The sequence below is a fragment of the Anser anser genome, assembly GCF_964211835.1.
Source record: "Anser anser genome assembly, chromosome: 14".
In the NCBI taxonomy this organism is placed as follows: Eukaryota; Metazoa; Chordata; class Aves; order Anseriformes; family Anatidae; genus Anser; species Anser anser.
Window position 1 is genome coordinate 10668283 of NC_139735.1, and position 26960 is coordinate 10695242.

Consider the following 26960-nt stretch of genomic DNA (forward strand, 5'->3'; position numbering starts at 1 on the left):
TGCCTGTGGATTACGAGACGAGGAGACGTTGGGCTCTCGTGTACTCCAAGAAGCCTCTGTGCCTGTCCACTTTAGATATTAACCACTTCCCAATAAATGCGTCATGGGCAGAATAAAGAGGAGGTTGTTGCCCCAAAGAGTTTGCGGCTTAAATGGAAACTTTCAGCAGAAAGGGTGGAGGCTGCAAAGACTAATGGCGAAGTGTCAGTGATCCCAAGTTCAGCTTGCATTGCCCTGTTTTTTGTTTAGATTTGGTTTCGCTGCTTTCCCTCGTGTGTTTTCTTGGTGCCTTCTGAGTGGGAAGAGGAGGAGGTTTGTGAGGAATGTTTCGATGAAAGAGCTGCGAGGAACTGAAGGAGCAATATTCAGTGCCAGGCAAGGGATTGAGAAATATGGTCTGGGTGCAAGGAGCTGTGGATGGCACCAGAAAAAGATGCAGAAGTGTTTTATTTATTTATTTATTTATTTTTTAATGTTTTGAGGAAGTTTGTTGCTTCTGCCCTGCCATGGCTCTGCTTCTGCAGCATCCAGCCTCTACCTGCTGTCTGTCTTCTCTTCTGTTCATCTTCCACCTCTTCCTAACCATCTCTCTTGGAAAATCCCCGGGTCCCTCTCAGCCTGAAGCTCAGGGTAATCTCTTAAGGTTAGGGGCTCTCACTGCAGATAAATTGTCCTTTGGTAAATCCTTGGCTCGCAGTCTACTGTGAGGTCTCCTTGGCTCAATGGGCCTGAGAAGACGGCACAGGAGACACGTGAAATATCACGGTTGTGTGTGTACAAGGTGATAATGAGCTGTCTGCGAGGAGGAAGACGCGGGCAGTCATCTGTTACTCAAGGTGTCCAGGCAAAATAAATGGCCTCGCCCTCACGCCTGGAGCTGAGGACAGTGGGTGCCTCTGGAAGCAGTGCAGACGCACGGACACCCCTGGATATTTAGACTCTCCAGAATTCCCATGCCGTGACAGAAATCGCGTGCATCGAGTACATAAAACTTGCAGGGAAGTGAAGCCAGCCCATTTGGTCTTATCAGCAAAGCTGATGGGTGTACGGGTGCGTTAGCTGAGGTCAGGGGGCTCTGCCACCCTCAGCCCGTGGTCGCTGCTGTGTCCCCACGGTGGCAGCGGGCGGCCCAGCTTTCACCTGGGTGCTGCGGAGGAGCTGGCGATGTGCTGTGCCTTCCCTCGTTGTGTTTGTGCCATGAAGCTCCGCGTGAGCAGCGGGTGAAGACGCACGAGCTATTTATGTTTTCAGCCGATTTCCCATGCCTTAAAGGCAGGTTGCCTGACTTAGCATTCCCAAGATGCTGCCAAGCACAGCAGAGCGCAGAGGAAGAGCCTCCTGCCCGCGTAAACAGAAGGCCGGCAGAAAAGCAAGCCGGGCTAATGCTTTACGAGGCGTTTCTGTGCCGAGGCTCCGGCTGTTTGGCCTAGAAGCAGTGCTACGCTCCCTACATCAGCTGTGTTTTCCTCCAGCTAACACAAGAGTTGGGGCTGAACCCTACAGCGTGCTTCACGTCGAATGTGATGGGAAAGAGAAGAGGCGCTGACCCTGGTGCCCTGCTTTGCAGAGTGTGAAGGAAGCCTGGAAATGTGTGTCAGTGTGTGTTTGCTGTTCAGAGCTTTTCTTCCCTGCTTGCCTTTCCAGAAGAGAAGCTGGGATGGTTGCACTCCTTTCCCCCTGCACTCGAATGTCACTATTGAACCAGAATATTTTCACTGAGAAGGGGAAAGAAAAAGGCTGAATGTGAAATCTCTTTAGCCTCACTGTCTAGCTTATAAGCAAGTGACGAAAGCATCCCCTGCTCCTTCCAGCCTCCTGTGTGTGTGTGGTAAGAGTACTTTCTCTTCACCGTGGTTACTCATCTCATCCCCATCAATTCTCTCCGGTCCTCCAGGGAATCCCGTGGCAGCAGGGAGGAGACGAGACGTGACGGCCAGCAGGAGGGTCCCCGTCCTCGCCCTCGTGCCCCTGCACTGCGCAGGTACGGCGGTGCCAGCGGCGCGGTGGGGCTGCGGCGTTCCCCCTGGGGCAGCCCCGGGGAGGTGGCACCGCAGCCACACGGCACGTTTGCAGACACACAAGTCTCCAAGGGGAAACGCAGTGGGTGGGTTTTTGAAGAGGGCGAGGTTTAATCTAACAAGCTCTGCAGTTACAGGTAGAGGGATGTCTGGTGAAGTTTCTTGGTGTGGGATGTGGGGAGACAAGAAGGGGTTTTCAGCCCAAGGTGTGTCATAAAAGATGCGGTAAGGGCTCTTGTGTCCCGGTCACTCCGTTGAGGGCTCTGCTTCCAGTGAGGAGCACGTGTTCGTTAGTATCTACAAGTAACTGAGGACATGTTGGGCTACACAGGCACATATTGAGATGAAGAGGACTTCTGGCATGCAAGGAAGGGATTTCTTGCTCACATCTCTCATCTGTGCCAGACCAGCTTCTCAGGTTCTGCTTACGCTTCACCTCATCTGCATTTGAACGGTGCATGCCCTCCTTTGGCAGTGTGTAGCAAGCTGCCTCTTGCAGGCTTTACTCTCCCACTATGTTATGGTCTTTCTGGTCATCCCAGCCATTTCTGTCCCCTGTTGAGATTTTTCTCCCTGTGGAAGCACTGCAGCTCAAGGGCTAAGTTTTTATGCACAGTCCTTCATTTTTGGAAGTGCAATCAGGAGAGGAAGTGGGTTTTATACCCGTGTTCTGCACCAAAAGTTCAGGCATCTTGAGGGTGTATGTGTTGCCTGCAGTTAGTCAGACAGGAAAGAAAGATTTTAAAAGGAGACCAGGGTATTTTAAATAGCTTGATCTAAAATTGATACCAATCTGTCTCTTTGTGGCAGCAGGCTAAAATAATATTTCCAGGCAGATGAGGAAAGCTGCCTGATGTGGAATTTGAGTATGATCATGACTGACATGGATATTGGGGCTGTTCCAGGGAGAAGACGTGTATAAGTAAATCCTCTGGCAGCTCAGCAGCAGGGTGGCTTGGTGCCTGGGTAAAGGATTGCAAGGGGTGAGAGCTTGAAAACAGCAGAGCACCAGAAAGACTTTGTAGCAAGGAAGTGCATCTGCAGAATACATGTCAGGCTCCAAAAATTAGCCCCACGTGTGTAACCATGCCCGGGGTGGTGTGCTCTGACCAGGTGGATAGTTGGCCCAAAACAGGCTGTGCATCCCCATCCACGCAGCGTCCTGGTGCTGCGGGTACCAGAAGGAGCAGGAGGCACGTCGTGGCCATGCAGCGTGTTTACAAGTCGCAGCATCCTTGGGAAGAGGGGGAAGATGCTCAAGACCCTTTTTTGCAAGCGTGCCTTGGAGCCTGTGGTCTTCAGTGCTTTTAGTCAAAAATCACTCAAAATATCAGATGGCAAAACGAGAGGCACCTCACTCAAATGTTTGATTGTCTTTTTTTTTTTTAACAGTTTGGTTTCTGCACTGGTAGTTTTGCAGTCAGGCAGCATAAGAATGGAAAGAGGAAATTACTGTCAAACAGCCCTTTCTAAATTGCTGTCAGTGAGTGGCAGGAGATGAGCCAAGAGATCCTGTTCTTGTCAGCCTCACTCGAGTAATGCACTGTCCCCGTTCAAGGAGAGCCCTTGTCTTTTTTAGCTTTGTGTAGGCTGAACCAAATTGTAAGTCACGTAAATGATTGATTTGCTTTACTGCAAATGATTGAAAAGTGGCAAAGTGGTAGGAAAAGTAGCGTGCGCTACTTGAGACGGTTGAATAATGAATGGGGAAATGGTTTGCTTGTGAATTGTAGCCTCTGTTTTTCAGCAGGATTCCCAGGTCTGGAACTGGCCTGGCTTCTGTGGCGTACAGGGAGAGGAGGTGGACGTGCTGCCTGCACGCAGGGGTGGCACTGACGGCAAGTGGCCGGGCTGGTGGCCTCCCGTCCCAGCAGCAGGGACAGGACTGCAGCAGGGGATGGGATCTCAAGACCGGGGAGCGCTGGCCCAGATTCAGATGGCCTAATTTCCACCTTTGTCTCCATCTGATGCTTCCCATTGGCAGATGCTGCTGAAAGCTGTGGGTCTTCCCACGGACCATGCTCGGCTCTGGGAGTTTAGGCAGAATTGAGGTCAGCTGAACCCGGGCCAAATTGTGGCTTGTCTGACTGTCGGTTTGATACAGCTTGTCCCTTTGCGGATGTACCTTCCTTCCCGAGAACATGGCATCTGCTGCCCGGTGGGGCTGGACAGGTCCCGAAGGTCAGCGGATTTGCTCCAGCTGGGCAGGAAAATGGTCTCTGTCCTGGCTGAAGGGACGCAAAAACCCTAATTGGGAGCAGCTAGCCGAGAGGTTGGAGGTGGACAGAAAGGGAAGTGGATGAGATAATGTATCTGAAATAATCGCTGCTTATTGCCAGGTGACAGCCTCAGTCTCTTCTGTCATTAACTTGTTCAATGGTAATTATATTTCAGGATTATCTTAAATATTTCGTCACCCTTCCAGTTGGGGTACGAGAGATGCTTTGTGAAGGTGAGGGTCATCATCTCCGTTTGCAGGTGGTACTGCCGGGGCCTTCAGCTCGTAGGGTTCAACCAGCCGGTATCGATGGTGCCACAGGGCCAGTTCATGCCTGTCCATCCACAACCTGCCTTTCTGGGCTGGAAACAGTTAACGTGCAAAGCTTCTGAGGAGCAAAACACACGCCTGAGGTCTGCAAACCTCCCTGGAAAAGGTTTGGTTTAATTTTAGCAGAGTGTGCTGCCGGCAGGTCCTGAGGTTACGGTCCAGGATTTCCAGGGATTAATCTAAGTAGGGCACAAATTGGCTGGGTTGTGGAAGGTCACCTCCAGCCATCGGCTTGTTGCACAGCTCTCCGTGCTCTGCGTGGTCAGTGCTGGTGTCCCAAGGCGTGAGCTTTGCTGGGATGGTGGAGGAAGAGCTGGGGAAGGGCATCTGTCGTGGTGCCAGCTCCTGGCTGCAGCTGACCGCGAAATTGTTGCAAGGGCGGCTTGCCGGCTGGTGTGGAGAAGTGTGTTCATACGTCCTTCTAGATCACTGGAGGTTCACAAAGCCCTTCTGATGGATGCAACCTGCTGCCGCAGCAGTCATCACCTCCCAGCAGAGAGGAGATGCTGCTCTCGTGGAAGCAGCTTTGTGTCCAGCCCTGCTTCTCAGCACCGACCTGCCTCCTCTTAGGGCATTTCTTGATGCTCATTGTCACCCTCTGCTTTCACCCAGCTTTCAGCCTCTTTACGAAGATGCTCTCTGCAGCTCAATTGATTAAATGCATCTTTGTATTCTGCAGAGCCTGGATCTGACGTTGGGGCAGAGATGCGTGTAGTGGGGGCTTGTATGCAGCGGTGCTGCTGGCGGTGTAGCAGCAGTAGCAGGCAGCTCATGGCACGCTGCCTGAAAAGGCATTTTTCGACTTCTTGGCCAGATTCTGGACTGAGCTCCAACCTGCCACAGCTCTGCTGTTATCAGTACCATCTCCAGCCAGCATAAAGCTGGCTCAGACACGGCTCCGTGAGCTGCAGTTGCACTGCTGGCTCGCTGCTCTGCAGCTGTCCCTGCAAGAGCGAGGTGTGCTGGCTTGGAAGGAGTCCCCCCAGCCCCTGACAAATGGGGACATTGTTAATGCAGAGCAGCAGACGAGGAGGGGATGTTGGACAGGCCAGCTGGAGAGCGTGAAGGCAAATGGAGTAGATGGGAGGGAAGGGGGGCCTGGAAGGTGGCTACGTTTGTCTAGACAGTGTCTGCGATTTAATATTTTTTCTCTCCCAAAACATAGTCCGTACTGGACATTACAAGTTGAAGTGCATTCCCTGGGTTGTCAGTGCAGCCTTGGCTCCCACCCTGATCTCACACGGTGTTCCTGCAGAGAAAGGCAGTTAGGCAGCACCGGGAGCATGCCCAGGAGGCTTCTCTCTGTCCCTCCTCCTTTGGTGAGGCTGGGGAAGAGAGAACCTGGGCTGAGTCCTGCTTGGCAAAGCAGCTACGGGGCTGTCCCCATACAGCCACCAGGCACGCAGCAGCCTCTGGCTGAGCCTTGGGGACAAGGCGCTCGCAGCCTGGCCCCGGCTGGGACCAGCAGCCCCTCCTGGGGCAGGACCGAGCCCCACAGACACCCAGGGCTGCTGCCACCGTGGGGAAGAAGGGGGCTGCTTGTTTTTGAAACAAAAATAATGATGTGCCTTTCAGGGGATGTGGGATGCTTTTCACTTAGCTGCCTCGCAGAGCTGACATGGGGCTATGCTGACCTGAGAGCTGTCAGTCAGAGCAGTCTGACATGCCAATTAGCAAGTTTCATCAAGGGTTTTGAGACTGGGGGTGAGGACTGCATTGGCAAATGCTGTCCTGTTTAATTGCACAAATCCCAGCCTCCTTCTGTCCATGGCAGATTGGGAGGCACTGGGGCAGCCGGCAGCCCAAAATACTTGGTATGCTTCTGCTCAAGAAGCTGCCTGTGTCTTTTTTCTTTTCCTGTTTGTCTCGTTTTCTCTTGTTTTTTCCATTGTCTTCTACTCTTGCAGAGGCTGCGATTCAGCGCTTTTCTTAAGGGAAAAAAAATCCCATTTCTGAGCTGCGATACTTCCTGATCTACCAGTCAGCAAAACCTCTCCAGAATTGTCCACAGCCTTGCTGCACTCTTGTCTGAGATGGAGTTTAACTCAACAAGAGAGCATTCCTCATAATTGAATCACTTTAATGCTTAATTAGGAAAATTCTCCGTTTCCTTGGGGAAAATGAAACGTACAGCAGCTGAGGGCAGGCCAGGCGCGCTGCTCTTCATCAGCCCGGCATGGCTTCCCCGTGGAAATGCAGCGTGGGAGAGCAGAGCCCTCCGGAGACGCCGGCTGCCGCTTGCTTTTTTTGCCCTCTGCTCTCTGGGAGGACGGGAGAGTGGGGAGCTGAGGCTGGATCTGAGGAGCTAAGAGGTAGTGGCTGGATGGCACAGGCGCCTTGCAGCCCATGGGGTCTCCTCCCTTGGTTATCCTGCTGTGAGCAAGAGGTAGATTTTCCTTTTGGAAAATAGCTTTCACTTTGTCAGGCTCCTGAGGAAGCTCCTTAAGCTAAGTGTGTGTAAAACAATGGAGGACTGAATACAGATCAATAAAAATTAATTTTCTTGGTTAACGCGCTTGCTGAGCTCCAGAGCAGCCAAAGTAGATGCTAGGGTACCTTCAGGTCCGTTCCACAAGCAGCAGACCATTCCAGCATCTATAATGTCCATTTTCTCAAATATCTGCACAACTTATAGGAATAATCCTGCTGCAAACTCGCACTGATTCATCATCATCCTCCTGAATTGTCAGCTCTGCTGGAACCTTGCAAGTGCCTTCCAGCTCCTCCACAGTGATATCTCTGTGACTGGGAACTAGCTGCAGTCTCTTGCTCCCAGCCCTACCAAGAATAGTTTTTGTTGCTCTCCTGCATTCCCACCTCGACAGCTTTGGCCACGAGGAGTTTCCCTCTTGCCATTGCTATAAGCTCAAAACCAGTGTCATAAGCCTCAGCTGCCAGGCGGGGAGCGAGCCCCATCCCCGTGACTTTAGTCTAGGCTCATTAGTGAGGCACAGAGCCTTATGGCACACTTTTGGAGCCTCCCCCAGCAGCCCCTATCTGTCCTGGGCTAACAGGGAGAAAATGCACACCTCTTCTCATGCACAACCCTAGTGACCTGGGGAAATCAAGGAAAGTAAAGGGTAAATGCCAGAAGACCTGGTCTTTCTCCAGTGGTTTCCAACTGGAGTGCTCGCCAAAAACTATTGAGTTGTGGTCTGCCTCCAGCTCTGCTGGGATTTGGGACCAGCAGCCAAGAGCTGTGGCAAGGAGTGACGCCAAAAGGCAGGGGCTTGGTCGTGATCCCTGCCTTCCAGAGCATCCTCAGCTTCTCTGGGTCCTGCTCCAGTTTTCTTTCTCATGGGGCTTTACATAACTTAGTGTCAGGTAGATGTCGAAATGGAGTCAGAAAAGCAGATGATATCATCCTGGTACGAGCCTGGGGGACGGATGCCAAATCCAGAGGTGGCAGGTGCTGAGGAGTTGGTGCAGTGACAACAGCAGCTCCGCTGGCTTCCACTCAGCTGGGGCATCGCAGGCCCTTCTGCTTCTCCTCGTCACCGTCTGAAAATAGCTGCAGGATAACGCGCTGCCCGCACCGAGCGCTGCGCGGGGCTGAGCGTCGTGAGAGCGGCGCGGAAGCCGGCGGAGGAGCAGAGCGAGCCGCCCATCCTTACTGCGTTCCCAGGCACTAATCTTAGCTCACCTGCGGGGATGACAGCCCTCCTGGCAGCCAGCCACGTGTCCTTTCCGTCTCTCCCGGCTTACACAGCTCCCTTATGGCAGCGACAGCCCAATTATCCCAGCTTTCCCCGTCGTCTCTGCTCCCGGTGGCTTGGCTCTGTGCTGAAGCGTTCTTGGGGAAAGATCGGCGGGTTTTAGCAGATGGACGAAGGCTGAAGAGCAAATTGTTTTAATCAACCTTGCCTTTTTTTTGGGGACACTGAGTACTCACTGAAGTGGTAAAACAGCATCCGTGATTTCACAAGGCAGCAGGCTCGTCTCTAAGGAGCTTCTGTGGTTTTTTGGATGCCGTGGATACGGGCAATTAACTCGCAGCACAAACTTGGCCTTTCCCCAAGGGCATTTGTACTCACTGCCTGTTCCAGAATATGCGGGGGATCCACAGGCTGCGTAAGCCGGTGGACAAAAAAGTCCTGCCTGCTCCCGTCCTTCTGGGCATTGTGCTCCTCCAGGCGAGGTGCCAGGGCCAGTCCTGTATGGCGGTGCTGGGGGCAGTGTGTGGTCGTCCCATTTTGCTATCATAGGGTGGCCATTTGGATGCGGTGATGTGGATGGCATAGCAAATATGGTATTCAGGAGGGAAAATAAAGATATAAAGCTTGGTTCCAGCCAGCCCACGAGGTCGTTTTCAGAAGTGATTCCCTGCTCTTCTGAGCAGAGCTCCAGTGACCCTCCTTCAGTACGGGCTCAGGAGCGAGCAGAAGTGAGCTGGAGAAGATCAGAGACAAGCGAGGATTGCTTTCCACAGATGTGATCAGGATCTGGCTCCCCTGATGGTTGTTTAATACCTGGTTTAGTTTGTGTATTCTTAAATATTGCCAGCGGAGAGATTCCCTTTAGTGCATCCCGCTAGATGTATAAGCTGCCGCACAGGAGGTGATTTGCCTTTTTTTCTCTATGGGTTGGCCTGTGGATCCGTGAGCCATGAAGCAGAAGCTGCAGGCAGGCAGTGAGTAAGGATGGGAAGCCAGAGGCACTGCTGTTGCTTTAGCAGCTGTTTCCATAAAGGACTTTATTCACTGGTAAGAGGCAGCCTGGGAAGCACCCTACCTGCTCCCAGCCCCAAGTGCAGCACAGACTCACATCCTCTTGGAAGCCACACTGCAATAAAATACCTCTGTGATAAATGCAAGGTATGTCGACGCCCATGGAGAGGGAAAGCCACCATTCCCTTCCTTTGCCTTGACCGTAGCCCAGGCAGGTCTTGCCTGGGGCCCCCAGCACGAGCAGGGGTCTTGAAGTGACGGGATGTTTTTGGGTTCACTCGCTGCTCCCATTGGCTTCAGTGGAGTCTCAGCAGCACGGTGGGAATGGAGCGCTCTGGGCTAAATCTTGTGGTCCCTGACAGGGCTGAAACCAATTTTGTCTGCCCCCTCGCCTCTTCTCCCATCCCTTCTCAGTGGCACCCTGCTCGTGGGAAGGTTCCTCGAGGAAATTATGGCTTGAGGGCTCTTACTGGTCATATCCCAGCAGGGCTACTCCTGCTCCATTCCCAGAGCTGGAGATTTGAGTGTTCGCCTTGCTTCCCGGGGGTACACGCGCGTGGCCGAGCCCCTGCAAGCTGCTCGCTGTTCAGTGATGCCACGAATTGTGAAGCACCGTTGGGTTTTCTTTGCATGAAAGAAACTGCGTGCAAGGGAAATTATTAATTATCACGGCACATATTTTTATTGCTAATGATTTGGGTTGTTCTGAGTGGCAAGAGGAACTGTCTGTGACTGTGTGGGTGGATAACAGATACTTAGGGGATGTTATAATTTGCATTCCTGCTTTTGCTTGGCCAAGGCTGCCATGGATCTGCTCTGTTTGTCACTGGCTCCAGTGACTGTTAAGCAAGGCTGTTGTTTGTGCTGCACCGGGCTTTGTAGAACAAGAAAGAGAATTTCCAAACTTGCCTAAGGAATCGGTTGCTCGGTGACAGCCACGGGGATTGGCATCCTGGAGGATGCTTGCTTGTTCGGAGAGCCAAAAAGCTCTATCTGCTTGGCCTCCTGTATTTGTGCAGTATCAAAAATACAAGCTGCAAGTTGTGCCCGGTCCCGTTGTTCACCTCCCCGTGCTCTCCAAGGCAGCGAGACTGGGCTGTGTCTTTTCCCGTGGTCCCAGTGCTGGGGAAGATGCTCTGTTCTTAGCACAGATCGGGACTGAAGGGAGCTGGGAGAATGCCCCAGAAATGTCTTTTGTGGGCTGGGTGTCCAACCACGCTGCCACCGGGACCAGCACCTCACCAGGGTGCTGAGCACCACCGAAGGGTCAGCAACAAAGGCGTCTCACTGGGGTGGAAAAGGGAGTTTTCTGCCTGATGCCCTCTCCTCTCAGCTTTATTCGTAGGCACGGGCAGGTCACATACATACACGTACACAGTTGCCTGCCTGCACTTTTGCATCTCCAGGAGGAAAGGAAGAAGCAGTGGAGGGGGGCGAAATGCAGCCCTCCACCCCAGCTCCACGTTGGGTTGTTGCTGTTAAAATATGACTAATGCTAAAAATAATCCTGGCGTTGCTATAGAAACTTGCACTGTTGCTACGTGTGAACCTGGAGAGAAATGTACCTCCTCGGTACCTTGCTTTTCTCCTCTCAGCTGAGCTCGCCCCGACAAGGACGATCACTCCAGACCCTGCCTGTTCCTCTGCCCGGCCGTGCTGGGCTGCCCATTGCTTTTGTTGTGCTGGTGGACGGGAAGGGAGGGCACTATTCAGCCTATCTATGCATCTTTCTGCTTCTGTTTTCCAGCATTTCCAGCCTCCTCTGCCATAGTTTCTGAGCCCACGTGTGTCTTGTTTGTCGGTCCCCTTCTCGGCTCCTTCACTGGGTCTGGTGAGGCTTCGGGCAGTGCCCGCAGGCGAGTGGGTCCCCTCCTCAACACACGGCCAGGTTTCCCATCCACAGTGGAGGAAAAGCCTCTTGTAAACTTCCTTTGGGTCTAGAGATAAAAAGGGTTTTTGTATTCATTGATTTCTTAATGCCGCCCGAATCTGTCATCCCCATTTTCCTGCCCCTCCCAGCCTCGGTAGCTATTTGCAGGAAGCTGAAGTCTTCCAAGCTTTTTGGAAGAAACCAACCAAGGGATCAGTTTACATTTTCCAAATTGTAATGACAAATGCTGGAAACTTCCATTCAACTTGAAAAAAGAAGCCGGGATTAACCCAGATACTGATCTAGCCCCTGAAAGCCAGTCTGGCTCCTGCACGGATTGCCCTGCGCTGTTGGGTGCAGTTTCCCCTCCATCCTGCCAGTGCTGCTGCTCAGCTTCAGCCTGCGTGAGCAGTCATGGCTGCTCATCACCTCTGAAAAGCATCCCAGGAGTTTAAGCACCTGGATTTGGAAGTCATGCCCTATCTGATTCATGCCCTACCTGATGCTTCCATGTCAGCGCCATGGTAGGGCTGAGGAGTTGGGACAGAAGAAGGCAAAAATGGTTTAAAGAGGTGAGAGAGAGAAGGAAGAGACCTGCCCGCTCCTGCACCCTTCCTGCAGCCCGTTGTGGGAAGCCCCCATCACAAAATTATCCCACAGCTGTGACCTGGGAATGATGCTGAAGAAAGCAGAGAGAGAGGAGTTTTTGCTTCCCAGAAAAAAATCTTCCTTTAAAATCCAAGTCAAGTCTGTTGCTCTGAAAGCCTCTCTTTCTTACCCTGGGGATTTTAAATGGGTTTTAGACACTTACCTCAGACTTGAGGGGTTTAATTCCTCTGGAATGATGCAAGCCAGGACCTGGAGATGATTCACAGCAGCAGAGAGGGGCCGAGGCTGGCAGGGAGCTCTGGGGACCATCAAGTCCTGCCCCTGCTGAGAGGCAGGTCAGCGAGAGCTGTGCTCGTGGGATGAAAGCTGCCCCGGGGGACAAAGGAGTAAGCATGGTGACAAGTGGGATCCGTGCTCCCAGAATGACTTTTCAGACATGGGCACACTAAATCAAACCTTTATTAGTCATCTACAGACAGGAGCTGTGACCAGGGGCTGGATACACCTTCACATACGTGCCTTCATCCACCGTTGGGCACAGTTTAACACCTTCCATTCAACAATGCTTGTTCTGGATCAGACAAAGCGTGGAGTCAACGCACCACCCTTTAGTTTCAGAAATATTTGCCTGAGTCTTTCTGCTCCCTGCAACACTGTATTGGTCTTTGCAATGCGTGCAGTAGCTCCTCGAGCCGGGGACAGGCCAGGGGCATGTTCGTGGGGTGATGGAGAGGCAGGCAGCTTCCCCAGCTCTGGCCAAGGCAAGGACCCTGCTCTGAAAGCACTTGTGACTTATTTACATTCGTAGCCCATCTCTCTTTAAGCGAGGCTAATTCTGGGAAAAAACATTTCGGCTCTTGCCCTTCTGGTGCTGGAGAGACAAAAGGGGCCTGCTCACAGCTAGGCTCGGGAGGGCTGACTTCTGAATTGCTTTTTTGCAGAGTGCCTCCTCTCCCAATACCAAGCCTTGTGAAGATGCCAGAAAAGGGTTAAGAACAGAAAGATAAAGCAAGTTTCTGGGAACTTCCCCCTCTCCGCTGAGAGACAGGAACGCGTGTTATTCTCTGCCCCTTTGGCAAACACGGACAACATGACTCTCCCCACCTACGCGTGCTTGCCAGCTGGTCGTCTTTCTGTCTGTCTTTCAGCATTAAGCTGGTCAAACCTGCCCCACAACCATGCCACCAAGTCCTCACCCTGCCCTGGTGCCACCTTGTCCCCCCATTTTGTCCCCTAGAGGGTCCTTCCCTCCGCGGGGAACGGCCCCGTGCGCTGGATGCTGCCGCGGAGAGGCTGCACGGCGAGGAGCAGGTTGTGCCCCGTCCGACCTCCGCGTTAGATGGGCTGCTCACAGTGCTCTTTTGTTTAAAACTTGGCAGCCCCGCGTTGCTTGCAATTAGAGGAGCGTTGCTGTCGAACCATCAAATAGTTTGGTTAAACATCAAACTGTGATTCTGCTTGTCCAAACATCGTTGGGTCTGGATGGAGTCTCGTTTAGGATGTGGCTTGATGAACCAGAATCCAAAGATATAACATGATTTGTGGTTTTTAATGTGACAATTGGGCTTGATAGTCCTTCTTTTGAAGTCAGTGAGAGCAGGATCCAGCCCTTTTGCCATGCTGAGGACAGATTGGGATAAAACAGGAACCAGCCCAGACCTATGAATCAGCCTTGACCCGAATCTCTTGAGAAGTCTGCGTCGAAAACAAAATAAACTAGGTTGGCTTTTCGTTGTTTCCATTTTCATAACCATCTGTAATTTCTGATGTCAAACTCCTGACAGACAGTGTCCTGTGGGAATTCCAGTCTGACTGGAAGTAGGAGCTAAATCACAAGGAATTTGTTCACAAGATACAAGGAATTTGTTCACAAGATTTATGGCCAGTGGTATGGATGCCAAGGATTTCATCACAGTAGTATCTAACACGTGCCTAGCATTTTGAGTATGCCTAGTAATTAATATATGGACATAAGGAGGGTAGGGACTGAACAGTGAAGTTTGAACCTGAGCTCCTTTCCTTGGCCATAGGGATGATTTGCAGGTTCTGACTTGGTCTTTTAAGTGCCCAACTGGGACACTTTCATCTGGATGGAGTACTGGGAACTGGAGCTATAACTTGAGCTATCCCTATTTTTCCTGCTGATTGCTGGAGAAAACCCAAAAGGTACAGAGCTGGATATCTTTCAAAGAGCTACCTAAATGGAGGATGGAAAACTCCATGAGAACCAGCTCTCTCGTGGTATCCCAGTACTTGGTGTCATCATCCCATGGAAGTATAAATAAGCCCTTCCAGAAGGCTTGATTCAAGTTCAGTTCCAGAAGTGGCCCCAGGCCAGCCTTTTTTTGGGACAACTTCTACTGCATTTCTGGCAAAGCTTTCCCAGCTTTAGGACTTACCAGATACCAGTTTCTCTGATCACTAATCCTGGACTCCAAATCTGTTGGCCTGCATCGCAGAGCAGGTAATTACTTTGGCAAGGAGAACTTTGCCGATGTGTCATGCTAGCACAGTTTCAAAGAGAGGAAGGAGTGTTTTGATCTGGAGGAACAGGGCTGGCTTTCGTACAGGATTTCATCCTCCCTGCATTTCATGTAGGTAATGTATACATATGCTCGCTCTGCCTCAATTTTCCATTTGCAGTTTGGAAGTACCGACACATTACTGCTATCATCCTTCATCAGTCTTCCTTAATTAGCTGGTAAGATCATCAGGGTAAGAACATTTAGCACGTAAGGCAGCTCCAGTACCTTTAATGAATAATAACAAGCGCCGTCGCCCAATTTTCTGTTTGCATCCTCTCTTACACAAGAATGCCCTGTTAGCTCCTTCAGCAGCCTGCCCTGTGCGTTACCCAAGGATGCAGGTCCCAGGTGGTTTAGCTGCTGCAGCCTGCATTGTGGGCTTGATATAGGAGGCTTCAGGCTCTCTATTGGTATGGGAGTGCTTGACCAGGCTTATGTGACCTTAAAAAGGGTGTCTGCTCGCTGGTGCATGCATCCGACCTCGACCTGTGGTGTTTCCAGATTGTACGTGCTGTTAGCCTGCCTGTGTCCTGTCGCATGGAAACTGAGAGGCGCTCCTCTGTACTGCAGGCAGCTAGATGAATAGTTACAAGTCAAGGCCGGGATATCTCAACCAGATCTCTTGTGTTCGTTTAGCTTGGGCTGCCCTGTTTCTCTGTGCATCAGTTATCACACAGAGAAAGGGGCTCGGGGGAGCTCGGCTTTTCTTGCAGGGCGCTTTGAGCTCAGTGGAAGAAAGCTGTTGTGTCTGAGGAAGCAGTTGCATCAAAGTCTTAAGTCGTGGTGTTTAAACAGGATCTGATGACAGATGGGATTAAATGCAAAGCAGCTTGTGATGAGGTTTTAATAACTGTGGCAGACCTGGGGAGAGTGGTGAGGGGTGTGTAAGGGATCCAGCTACGGCAGAAGCACGTGGCACTGGTGAGAGCTGAGAGCGTTGCTCAGGGGGGGTAAGGCTATTTGCAAGAAATTGTGTGAAGGTTTTGGGGAGAAGGGAAGGGAAAAAAGAGCACAGTGGAGGACTTGACATGCTCACTGTTCTGTCACCCAGTAGAGCCACTCCTGACAGTGCACATCAGTGCCAGACAATGAGGTCACCAAATAGGAGGGGAAATGCACCAGTGGTATTGTCAGGCTGCGAACAAGGGAAGGAGAGACTCTCCTCCCTGCTACACCTGAGGATTGCAAAACTTGCAGCTTAAAAACCAGTGAGGTTGCCTCCTCCTCCATGCATCTTCCCTAGTCCTCACTTGTTCTCGTGTCACCTCCTGGGAGGAGAGGAGGGGATGTCCCCCGGAGCTGAAGAAACTGGCTTCGTGCTCCGCGGAGAGCAGTGGGGGCTGCATTGCGTGCTCACGGAGGGGCGTGCGGGGAGGTGTCTGCCTGGTTCTGCTGAGGAAGAGACTCGTGGGGGTGGAGGTGTTGGGTTGTGTGCTTGGAGGGATCCCCCCTCCGCTCTGGGATTTCTGCTGGCAGAGAGGGAGGAATCACAGTGGCACAACAGGTAGAAGGATCCACGTGTGCCTGCAGCAGTTGCGCCCTTGGTAGTAAATGCAGAGGAAGAAAGACCAAATATGAGGCTGAGATGGGTGAATGAGGAAGAGCTCTCCTGCTCGTGGCGGGATGGAGTTTGGTGGGGCAGTGTGGGGTTGGAGAACCAGGACCAGCATCTCTGGAAGGCAGATTGGGCTGACAAAGAAAGGGCTCATGTGGTTGCACGGCTTCTGTCTCTGCCTACCCTCGCTGCTGACAGCACGTGGAAAGGCAGCGTTGTCTCCACGAAATCTAGCATCGTTGAACTAAAGATCATCCGTAGCCCTTGTTCAGGCCTGGTGCTATTAATAACCACGGAAGAGCTTGATACGGGGCTTGTGAGTAGCACAGCTCGGGCTCCTTCACAACGGTTTGGACTTTAAGGAACTGGGGTTTGCAGGGCCAGTAAAACAGCAGCCCTGCCATTGAAAATAAGTCAACAACTGGGTGTTTTGACCTATTGATGTTTTCTTTGCTTTTTGCAGCTGTATTGGGATGTGCAGCCCCAGTCCTGAAACGTGTCAAAGATCTGAGCTAGGGACATCCCAAACCCATGTGAGGCAGGGCTGTGTCAGCCAGCTTGCAGGGTGCTCAGAGGTTGCTCTTGATGTAACAGACTAGAAGGAAGCTTCCCCTGCTTTTAATATGAAATTGAATGTCACCTAAGCAATTCTGTTTTGCAGAGTGCCTCCTTTAGCTAGAAACTCCCAAGATGAAGCCTGTGCTTCCCATGAGCTACTCTCATGTGCTGAGAGAAGAGGCAGCTCTTCAGCTGAGGTCCCAGATGCATTCTGCCTCTTCAGAAATCATGATTTACTTAAAATGTTGATTTGGAGGTACCCAATTTTAGCAAGTCTGGAGTCCTGAGTGCTGGGGAGCTTCAGTGACTGAGCACAGCAGGAAGTGGATTTGGCTCTAAGCCTTAAAGGCTGCAGGGATCTGTACTTAGACATACTCTGTCTTCCATCGCTTTCTCATGTATATATACCTATATGTCTTCTAAGGTTATTTTGAGGCACTTCCTAGTCTATGGCAATTCCTAAAAAGAAGCAGTACAGCCTTTAGCCTAGCATTAAGGAGCAGCTGATCTTCTGGTGTCAGGGTCACTCTTTTCCTTAGCTAGCTTGCTTACATCTTCTGAGTTTCTCTGCTTAGGGACTTCTTTTTTTTCCTCTCGTACTGCATTCTACTGAAGGCAGCTGCATGGAACCAGAGTCTCAGTTGATCTTTTTTGCTCATTTCCACCCACAGAAGTCTGTCTTTTTTAACATCCTAAATACCTTGGTAACAAGATCATGGGTCTTGATTTGAGATAAATCTTTAGATGATGATCTTTTTTTCCTCCCTTTCCTTTCCCAGATCTGAACAGCATCACAGAGGTAAAGATGTACTTTCACCCAAGACCGAGAAGGTTTCAGAATCTGTTTCACTTGGTCTCTTCCCTAATGGGGAGTTTAATTAGGTTTCTTCTTCCCCTCTGAAAAAAGTCAGGTAATTCAAAGCACTGGGGTGAAGAAGAGCTGCCTTTTGCTCTCATCCAAAGTGCAGTGAAGCCAGTGGAAAGCCTGGCATTGACTTCAAGGGATGCTAGCCCAAAATATCTCCGCTTTGCAGCTGTGCAACTTTTATCCCACAAGGAGCCCCTGCCTTCTGACGGGGCCAGCTGAGAGCCACTCTTTCTGCCCAGCTGTCTCAGGGGTAGCTGTCCTTGCTATTCATCCCCAAATGCCGCGTTTCAGCCCCAAACTTCCTTCCCAACAGGCTGGGCTTTATGCCCCGCGGCGGCACGGCACAACCTTCGTCCCTTTCTTTGTGCCATGCTGGAGCTCGTGGCCGCTCGCCGGTCTCCACAGCAACGCTTTCTGAAGGCCTGGCAGGGGATTAGGGATAAATATGTGCAGAAATGGGGTTTCTTTTGATGGATGAGGATCTGTCTTACTAGAAAACGAGTGAAAATAACGCAGAGAACCGTGTGCAATCTGCAAACTGCTCTCTGAAGTTAGGCTTGGATTTTTAGACCCTCAACCTAAAAGGTATGTCAGCATTGCATGGTTGTGGGATTCTGGCAATGTGCATACGAAATGTAAGTCAAATGTGTTTGTGGGCCTGGGTGGTGTCACTGCTACTGGTTTGCTTTGGTGAGTGAATAGTTGTCTTTCCGTCTGATTTGTGTTTTAAGGTGATTTCAAGCGGATTTCCTGACCGTAACTTCTTGGTTGGTGGTTGCGAACCCACACCTGGTTCAAACACCTTGAAAGCCGCAGTGCAGGGTCAAATATAGGGATCGAGCTGGAGTGCAATGATGGGGAAGGGTCTCCACAACAGGCTAATATCCTAAGGCACATACAGCTAGATATAAGTAGGGCCAACAGTTTAACCGTGTTGTCATGGGTGGAGATGGGCATAAACCTACCGGGATCACCAAGACCCAGAGCCACTCTCAAGCAATAGAAAATAACCTTTGAACATCGTTGTTCCAGGTGCTTGGTGGATGGTAACTTTGTAGGGTGCACGATGCAACCACACAGCCTAAAGCAAACATTTCTGACTGCGACAAATCTGTCTCCTGAAGCTTAGCACAGCTGTATAGATCCACAAACTGAAGCAGGACCCGTGTTGGACAATAACGTGACTAAGACTCGTGAGAAGAGGAGGTAGGTCAGCTGCTCGCGGGGCTGCACAGTCACTCAACGTCCTTTACAGGGGAATGAGTCAGGGATGTCGGTAACATAGCAAAAAGATTTGCCTTCTGAAGAAATCAGGGCTGGTGTAGGATCGCCTAGCACTAGCTCTCGTTGCCTTGTAAAACCCTGTGGTTCGTGAGCAGGATTAGATGAGGCAGCAAGGCAGTTAGTACCTCTGCCTAGTGGCCCCCAGGTAACCCCATGCTTTTGGACATTGTCAGCAAAATCTGACTTAATGAGCACAAAGTCCTTTTGGTAGGGGTGTGGGGGGAAATTTCTTGCTTTTCTAGATTCTTCCTTCTGTGTCACAACAGCTGTGAGTTTTCTTTGCCTTAGTGCTTACTCACCAAAGAACGGCCCAGTCTGCTGCCCTCCCATGTAGCTAACAGATACCCAAGTGGGAGGTCAGATCCCAAAGGCTGTGAGCTTTGGAAATTAAATCTTCCCTTCCAGACTGTGTCTGTGATCTGGTATTCTTAAATCCTGCACATCCAGGAATTAAACTAACGGTGTGCAAGAGAATAGTGGAAATTCACTGACATAGGTCCTGCTTTTCACTTTTTCCTTCTGTTCCAAAAAAAAAAAAAAAAAAAGAAATCCACTGAATGAAACAGCTCTTGGGGTTAATCCTGATGGAATGGGGAGCAGGATGTGGTCTCCAATGGATTTTAAACTCTGTCCTGAGGAACTGCAAAACTTTGGCAGTCATAGAGGGAAAACACACTGCTGCTTTGTCCATACCCGTGTGTTTTGGTGTGATAAGGGGTGGGCGTTGCATGGGAGAGCCAGTCATGGTGGGCAGACCCAACTGCAAAATCCACCAGCTGCCCCAGGTGTGGCAGTGGCTGCCAAGAAGCAGGAGCATAAGAGAAATGGTTTTTGGTCAAAATATAATCAACAAAGAAATTCGGGTTGTGAAGGCATTTATGAAAGAGAGATGGTAGGGTAGAAACATGTTCTCATGTGGGTATTTGTGTGAGCGATGGCAGCAGCCAGGGAGTGACAATCACTTAGAGCAGAGTAATAAAGAGCCTGGAGAAAACTGCACATGGAAGATGTGGCAACTGTTAAGAAAATGACTGTGAAATGACTTATTTGTTACTCAACACCTCCCCTCCTTTCTTCTGCGTTGACACATTGCATGTGCTTACTAAACTAGCAAAAATTGTCACCTGGATTTCGTATCACCTGATGCCTTCACAACAACTTGGTCCCAGTCAGCGACTCTTTATTCCAGCGGAAGATCCAAGATGAAAAAAAGACACACCACGACTGGGGGATTTCAGCAGTTTATAGGATTGTAATTGGAACAGCCAAGGAGAGCTCGCTGACCTGGTGTCAAGGAGGGCAAGCCATCGCAGCAGGCCAAAAAGGAGTTGTTGGGACCCTGCAGTATTTGTGCTCTGTTCTGTGAGCAGCGCAGAGCATGCCTTGCTCATTAGGGAGTCGTGTTTCCAGTGCATCGTTAGTGTTGATGGGAAGAATTAATGATGCTCTTGGAAGAGAAGTTGAACAAGGCAGAGCCATTCTGGCACGTGGTCCCTAAGAAAGGGAGGAAGTTACACAAGCTGATATTTTTCAAGTGGAAAGGGATGAAATCAACAGGGAAAAGAGTGGCTGTTCCTAGTTGTTACAGACCGTGGGGAGAAAAACCCATTTTCCAAGAGGAGTGTGGCTGGATATTTTTCAGCTGAAGGATCCTGAAAATAGATGTAATTGATTGTGTCCCCTTGGAGGTGAAACATAGGCCGTACTAAAAAAAATGATGATGGTGTAAAGCCTTTCTCTACTCTCAGTATTTTTTCCTTATCTGATCCCCACCTGCAGCTGGGAGTTGGCCTGGTTTTTATTCTGCTGAAAGACCTCTCCTAGTTTGCTGAGATCCTTCCCGTAATGCATGCAGCAAGGTTTCTTTCCAGATTGTTCTTGTTAGTTTTCAGATGCAGCTGTATCTGTGTGAAAATTCAGCTGTCTACCACAGGCATCTTCAGTGACCAAAATATAACGTTGCTTAAAATTTTAGGGACAAAACAAAGTAAACTAGGTTTCTGCTTGCCGGCACGATACCTAGCCATGCCATGGTTCTGGCTTTGCAGAGGCCGTGTGTGTCAAAGGCCATTTATGCCTCAAAGGAAGTCAGAACCATCCAAATGCTAAAATGAGGTTGAAAAGGGAAGAAGCAGAGAATGTCTTTCATAAGTGCTTTGGGACCAGCCCCGAGGATACCCATAAGAAAGGCAGGGGGAATTAAATGTCAAAATAGAGATTTCTGGCAATGCTAATTATTTTGCATTTTGTAGATAATGGTTAAGAGAACATCTTTGTTTTTATGGTACATCAGACATGTGCTTTGAGCCCACAGCTATAACTTAAATGCCATGTCCTTGCCCAAAGGAGCCTTCAATTCAGCTGAGCCTCTTTATTTTATAGAGACATATGTCTGTTGGTAAACAAATCATGCTTGGTTTTCCCTTCCACTCATACAAGCAATTATCATTACAGGGCATGAAATCGGGCCAGTTGGTTGCCTTGTCAGGTTCTCTGATTCCTTCTCCTCTGCAGATCCTGCCCAGAAGGATGTTTCCCAGAGCACAGCTGGGCATCTCGTGAGAAGTATTAACAGCAAAATGTTAGTAAGGGAGTCTAACGTCCACCAGCTCTGGAGCTTTCACAAAGAGGTGGCTGCACAGTCATCCAGGTTGCTTCTTAAATGCACCCAGGGCCTTGCCAACAAGTGGGATTAAACCCTGGCTGCAGCCTCCTTTAGGGAGGGCTGGCAGGAATAAGACACAGAGCAGAAATCTGGGGCAGGGGAGAGAGGAGGATGCGGGGATGAAGGCCCCACGTGGGGCAGGGGGGGCTGGGGAGGAGGCCGGAATGGCGGTGGCAGGAGGCATCTTGGGAGGCCGGTGGGGAGAGACTCTTCCAGGTGTGATGGAGGGAAAGGAGCCAAGCCCACGAGCAGCCAGGTTGGTGCTGGTTTTTCTCCCCAGTGCCCGTCAGTAATCCTGCAGCGGCAGCGAGCTCTGCTGGAAACGCGCTGGTGTCAAAGGGTCCTTGTCTGTGAGCAAACGGCACGGCACAGCCCCATGCAGCTCAAAAACACTTCAAAGCAATTTAGGTGGCAAAAGATGTCGTGATAGATCTGTTTGGGTCTGTGGCCGTGCCGCAGAGCTGATACACTTGCTCATGTTTAATCGCGTACGAGTTGGCACAGGGCGCAGCAGCTCCCGGAGCTGAAGGAAGCGAAGCTTCCCCTCAGAGCTAACCCGGCCAAGCTGTGGAGAACTCAGTTTAAGGAGCACTGGGAAGTGGGTGGCACAGTGTGTGACACTTAGCAGCTCCTGTCCGTCTCAGTTCTGTGACATTTCCTGTGTTGGTGAGGCCGGTGAAGGCACCCCTTGTAATGTACAGGTGGTGGGTGAAAAAAGAAAGCCGAAATGACACCTTTCTCTACGCTGACCTCCAGAAATCTAGACTCCAGAGGCTGTGATACAAACTCACTTGCTTTTCTTCTTGCTTTGTTCATAGGCTTGTTGTATTTCATCCAACAGTGCTCATGACACGATACCCTCACTGTCTGCTTTGGGCTCGCTGCTCCTGAGCAGGTTTGAGAGCCCACCTGGGATGGAGAAGGCAGCTGCTCACCTGGCGTAGGAACCGGCGCTCTCGGTTGCCATTTGTTCTTCTTCTTCCCCAGGCGTGTGTTCAGAAGCACTTAAGGCTGAGAGCTTTGGTTTCCTGGTCATTATTTCTCCCAAGATGTGCTCTACCATGCATGCCATGTCTGCTGGCTTCCTGCTAGCTAAGCGGTATATTTTCTATAGTAAAGCAGGCAATGGCATACATCTTCCTCAGCCAAATATGTTTCTCAATAGTGGGTGTAGGAGAATGTCATCCTCACTGGGTGTTTATGTCTGCCTTAAGTTTCTATGGCTGCTTATTCCTGCCTCACCTTGGTGCGTGGGGAATAGTCCCTGCAGCCCTGTGTGTAGAGAGCAGGACCCCAAGCTCTGAGCTCCTCTTGGAGATGTGGGGGAGAGGTGGTTGTGTGCAGCTGCAGGTCGATGTTTGGACAAGGAGAGCAATAAATTTCAGAATCTATGTCATTAAATTGCGCAGTTTGGTCTGGGCTTCTGTCTTGATCTTGGGAACTGTTTGTTAATAGTTAAGAAGGCCTCGACAGATTCTGAACTGGTTAATAAATAACTCAGAGAAGAGAAGGTTTCTTTTTTTAAATTACAGGTTAGTTTACTTTATTTTTAATGATGTTCCTCATGTGCGTCTAATAAAAATTGCTTGAGAGCCTAAGTCAAACAGCACAGGTTAGTGGCATTGGAACCATTTGTGCTTGTTCCTGTGTCAAGCCAACGCAGCTTTGTTTTATCCTCTTGCCTCCCATGAAATATGCTATAGGATTAAATATCCTATAGTAATTAAGGATTGAAGAGACCCATGGAACCTGATCACAGTCTGTCCTCTTGCAAAATCGGATTACAAATTCCAGGTGGCGTCATCTCAGGTATGAGGTGCTTTTAGCCAGAAGAAATCAGCTTATTTTTGTAATAGCGTTCCTGAGAACTACGGCCCATGAATCTGGGATTCTGTAATTGATTTTGTTTCTCCATATGTTGAAACAGCCCGAGCAGAGAGTGTTCAGGCTCCCATCCCCCTGGATTATTTTGTGAATGTTTCTTTCATCTTAGATCACAGACAGACAAGCATCAGCTCACGAGGTGTCATGTACCAGCTACTGAATATAGAGCTGTAAGAAGCAGAAAACACAGGCTCTGCTTCTTTAATTAGTTCATGCATCTGCTTTGTTAGCTGATCAGAAGTCCAAGAGCATAAGGAGAATTTGGCCCAGGACACTGATAGCCATGCAGTGAGATCATCAACAATTTCTTCCAAGAGTGAAGGTTAAGGAGTCCTCCTCCTAGGTCCCAAAATAGATTTCCTGTTGAAAACCCAGATAGTTGCACTACTTCAGTCTCACACAGCCACTTCTTGCCATTACGGGAAAAATAACAAACCTCGGTAGAATTTGTGCCCCGATGCACATGTTTTCCAAGAGACCCTCAGCTGTGGCTGAAGTCGAGGGGTCTCGGCACTTTTGCTATCTCACAGCTGGGTGGATGTGTCCCTCACGAGCCGCTGCTTCTCGGTTCAGATAGATGTCCCAAAGGGCGAAGACAACCCAGGGGTTCAGAAGACTGATGTTTGCTGGTGGAGGAAAAGTCTTGAATGGTGTATGGAAGGATAAGATAAAATATGCTTGTCTGAGGTTTTTTTATGCCTTGGGAAAGGTCCGTTAGGCTTCATTAGGAGCTGCAGAGAGAAACTTCTGTGTGTGAACAGGAGGAGCAACGTCAAACAAAGATTGTGCCATATGGGATGGTTTTGTAGTCGGCTGGTGGCTGTTCCCTGGAGGGGAGACAGACTGCAGCCAGCATGGGTGTTTTAAGCAGGTACAGCCACCAGAAAAACAGCTGAGACTGGGTGCATATTCTTGTCAAATGTGAAGTGTCTTGTTTTCAGGAACAAGAGCGGTGCTCATTCGTTTCACACATTTTAGCCTGACCATCCATCCATCCATCCATCCATCCATCCATCCATCCATCCATCCATCTTTCCAACGTCTGCCTTAGCATTGTAACTTTAGCAAGCCTGAAAAGTAGCTGTGTGTGTGTAGAAGAACTGTTTCTTCTCCCCCCCAAGTCGCTCTTCTCTGGCACCAGCCCCCCTCAGAGCAGCGCTGCCTTTGCTCCCCTGGCACAGAGAGGCTGCTCGGCTCAGGGACAGCCAATATTCATCACCATCCTGCTCAGTGTCACACTGGCCTGGCCTTCCCAGGCTGGGATGGGCAGAACTGGTTCAAGAGTCTTCTGAATTCCCCTGAAGATGGGATGCTTTGTGGGAAAACCCCTTTGTCCTAGGAGTTGTGTCACTGGTGCTTCACATGCAGCTGTACTTGTAGCCTGAGAACATGGAGTAAGTGGGTGGATAAAGTTAACTCTGTTGTGCAACTTAAGTCTGTCATGCAAGTGGGAGCAATGCTGTCTTCTGGAAAATATCTGACCCCCTGGAAACACCAACTTCTGCCCATGTTAATCTGTCAGCCTCAAGCAGCTCTTTGAGTTGGGGTTACAGCCATGCTCGGTACTTGGAATGAGAGGAGCCAGGCAGCTCGGTTTGGTATTTGGTTAGGAATAGGTTAATTGCATGTGTTTAGTTCTCAGTACAATAAAACCCAGATCTGGCACGGTTGGGATCTTGCTTTAACCTTAACAGTATGCACAAATATAAGTTTGCTGCCAAGGACCCATTCTGAGCTTACCTGTGGAGTGGAGATTGGCAGTGGAGATTGGGAAGTGTGTGTGGTGAAGACAAGGCACAACCCTTGTAGAGTGGGGCAATGCATCGCTGCTTTGCCTCTGCCTCTCCTGAACCCTGGTGGCAGGCACAGACCCTACCCTGCCATAAGAGCCCTTTCTAGGCCTAAATCTAACGGAAGGAGCTGACCCTGCCCTCAGCTTTCCCGTTGACTTCTGTAGGACGTAGCAAGAAATCCTCTTCTAAACCCTGATTGTGCAGTCAGGAGTCGGACAGAAAACAGGCATGGTTTGGACGTGTGTGGGCTCCTAGGTTTCTGAGTGATGGATGCCTTGGGTTAAGGAGAACAAGGACTGAACATTTTGAGTTATTTCTACATCCTGCCTATCTCATGAGAGTGTTTTTTGGACTCCCTTTTCCAAGTGTGTCCTTTCTATCTCTAAGTTTTGGGTTAGAAATGCCTTTAGCCCAGGGCACGTGCTCTGGTTGTTTCAGGGGCTGGGGCTGGCAGAAGAGGACAGCCTGGGCTCAGCACCTCTCTGGCATCAGGATTACTTTCCTTGGTCCCTGATCAAGTTGTGCTTAGCCACCGCAAGGTGCCCTGTAGATTTTACTTAAAGCAATAGGTTTATATTGCAAACCATTTGCTGGCAGCACCACGTTATTCCCACTTCTGTGCCAAGCCTTACTTGGCTGCACCTGCACTGTGAATGGGAGAGGAGGCTGCTGTTCTCCGAGCTGGACCCGTTTTCTCTCCCTGGTTCACAAGGCTCCCAGGGCAGTTTTACTGAAACAATTGGGAAGGGGACGTCGGCATGTTTTGGTGAGGAAGGGGGCAGGAGCCAGCAGCAAGGGCTGCAGAGACGTGAACCCTGCCCTGCTGCTGAATGCTTCGCACGCCGTGCCCAGGACACCAAGGCAGGGGCGAGAACAGAGGGCTGGAGAAGGAAGCAGAGGCTGGGTGATGCCACATACCGGGGCTGCTTGCTTGTCTCCAGCCCTTGCATACCGGTCGCATCGCTGTCCCAAAAGGGGCAAACGGGAGCAAAGCTCACCCAGGCCTGGTATGCAGGCAGGAATAGACACAGATGCACCCACGCCAGCACTCACACCACGTTTGTTGGGCTCGGAGGTGGAGATTTGTACTTGGCCTGTTGGCGCACAAAATAAGACTTGCTCAGGGGAAATGGGAAACCTGTCCCAGGAGGGATGTTTTAACTCTCTCCAAAGTCTGCAGCTTTCTCCTTCCCCACAGGGAGAGTCCTTTGTCTCGGAGCGGTGCCTCTCAGCCCATTTGTTCCAGGCAGCTCGCAGCCTGAACTACGTGGTAGGCACAGAAAAAAGAAACAAAGAGATGTCCAACTTCTGCCGCTTTCCTGGAGCCATAAAGAGCGGCATGAGCACATTGTTTTGGGTTTTCGTATACATATAAATATTCTCTGTGTTGTTTTGTGACTCTCCTCCTGTTCTGTGACTTTATCTGTGGTCTTTGGAGGACAGGCAGACTACTCGTGGATGCCATCCTCATCCTAGAAATTACAAACCTGGCAGCTACCCTAGCTCTCCCTTTCTGGCCTCAGGCCTATCTGCAATGCTCGTGGCACATCACAGGAGCCAACACTGTGCTCCCAAGGAGTCTGCTCTCCATGAAGGACACAAGTGTCCTGTCCTCACACATGGAGCTACTCATGGCTTCTGTTCCTGCTGCTCCGTTGCTCGCTGCTGCGTCCCCACTGCCTGGGAGCTGCTGAAGCTTTGCATCTTTGAAAGGGAAAAGTCAGGCTGGGGTAAATGACAGAGAACAACGCTAGCACTTCCGTATTGTGGATACAAGAAGTTAGGGGGTAAAACTAGCGATTCTATGGATGGGATTTCAAAGCCTCCAGCAGCCCAGGGTTTCATCTATATAAAATATGAGAGCTGCTCTCTATCTCTTTTGTTAACTTTAAGAATAATCCTTTTGGTTCACCCCATTAGCATTTCGTTAAAAGGGACCCTTTTTCCACACCAGCCTTTCTGAAGAATGATACAAGGCTGCTAGAGGAGCGACTCACCTCGTGGTCTTGTCCCACCCCTGCGCCCAGAAGCAAGCCCACGGAGGTTTCTGGAAGCAGAGGAGAGCCCGAGACATCACCCAAAACACTGCAACGAATGGGGCAATGGCTCACACAGG

General features: G+C 50.4%; 1 protein-coding gene across 5 annotated transcripts in view; it reads left to right on the forward strand.

The window, feature by feature from the left end:
- The window catches only part of NEURL1B (neuralized E3 ubiquitin protein ligase 1B), a 128234-nt gene that overhangs the window by 49501 nt on the left and 51773 nt on the right, over positions 1 to 26960 (forward strand). For 2 of the 5 annotated variants that reach the window (XM_083799287.1, XM_083799286.1), the window contains exon 2: positions 1895 to 1981. The exons of 2 other annotated variants lie outside the window; for them this stretch is intronic. In XM_083799287.1, the coding sequence (XP_083655413.1) occupies positions 1895 to 1981 (87 nt within the window). Of the gene's footprint in view, positions 1 to 1894; positions 1982 to 14062; positions 14307 to 26960 lie in introns of those variants that run through there. One more of the 5 variants, XM_083799288.1, reaches the window with a different exon arrangement.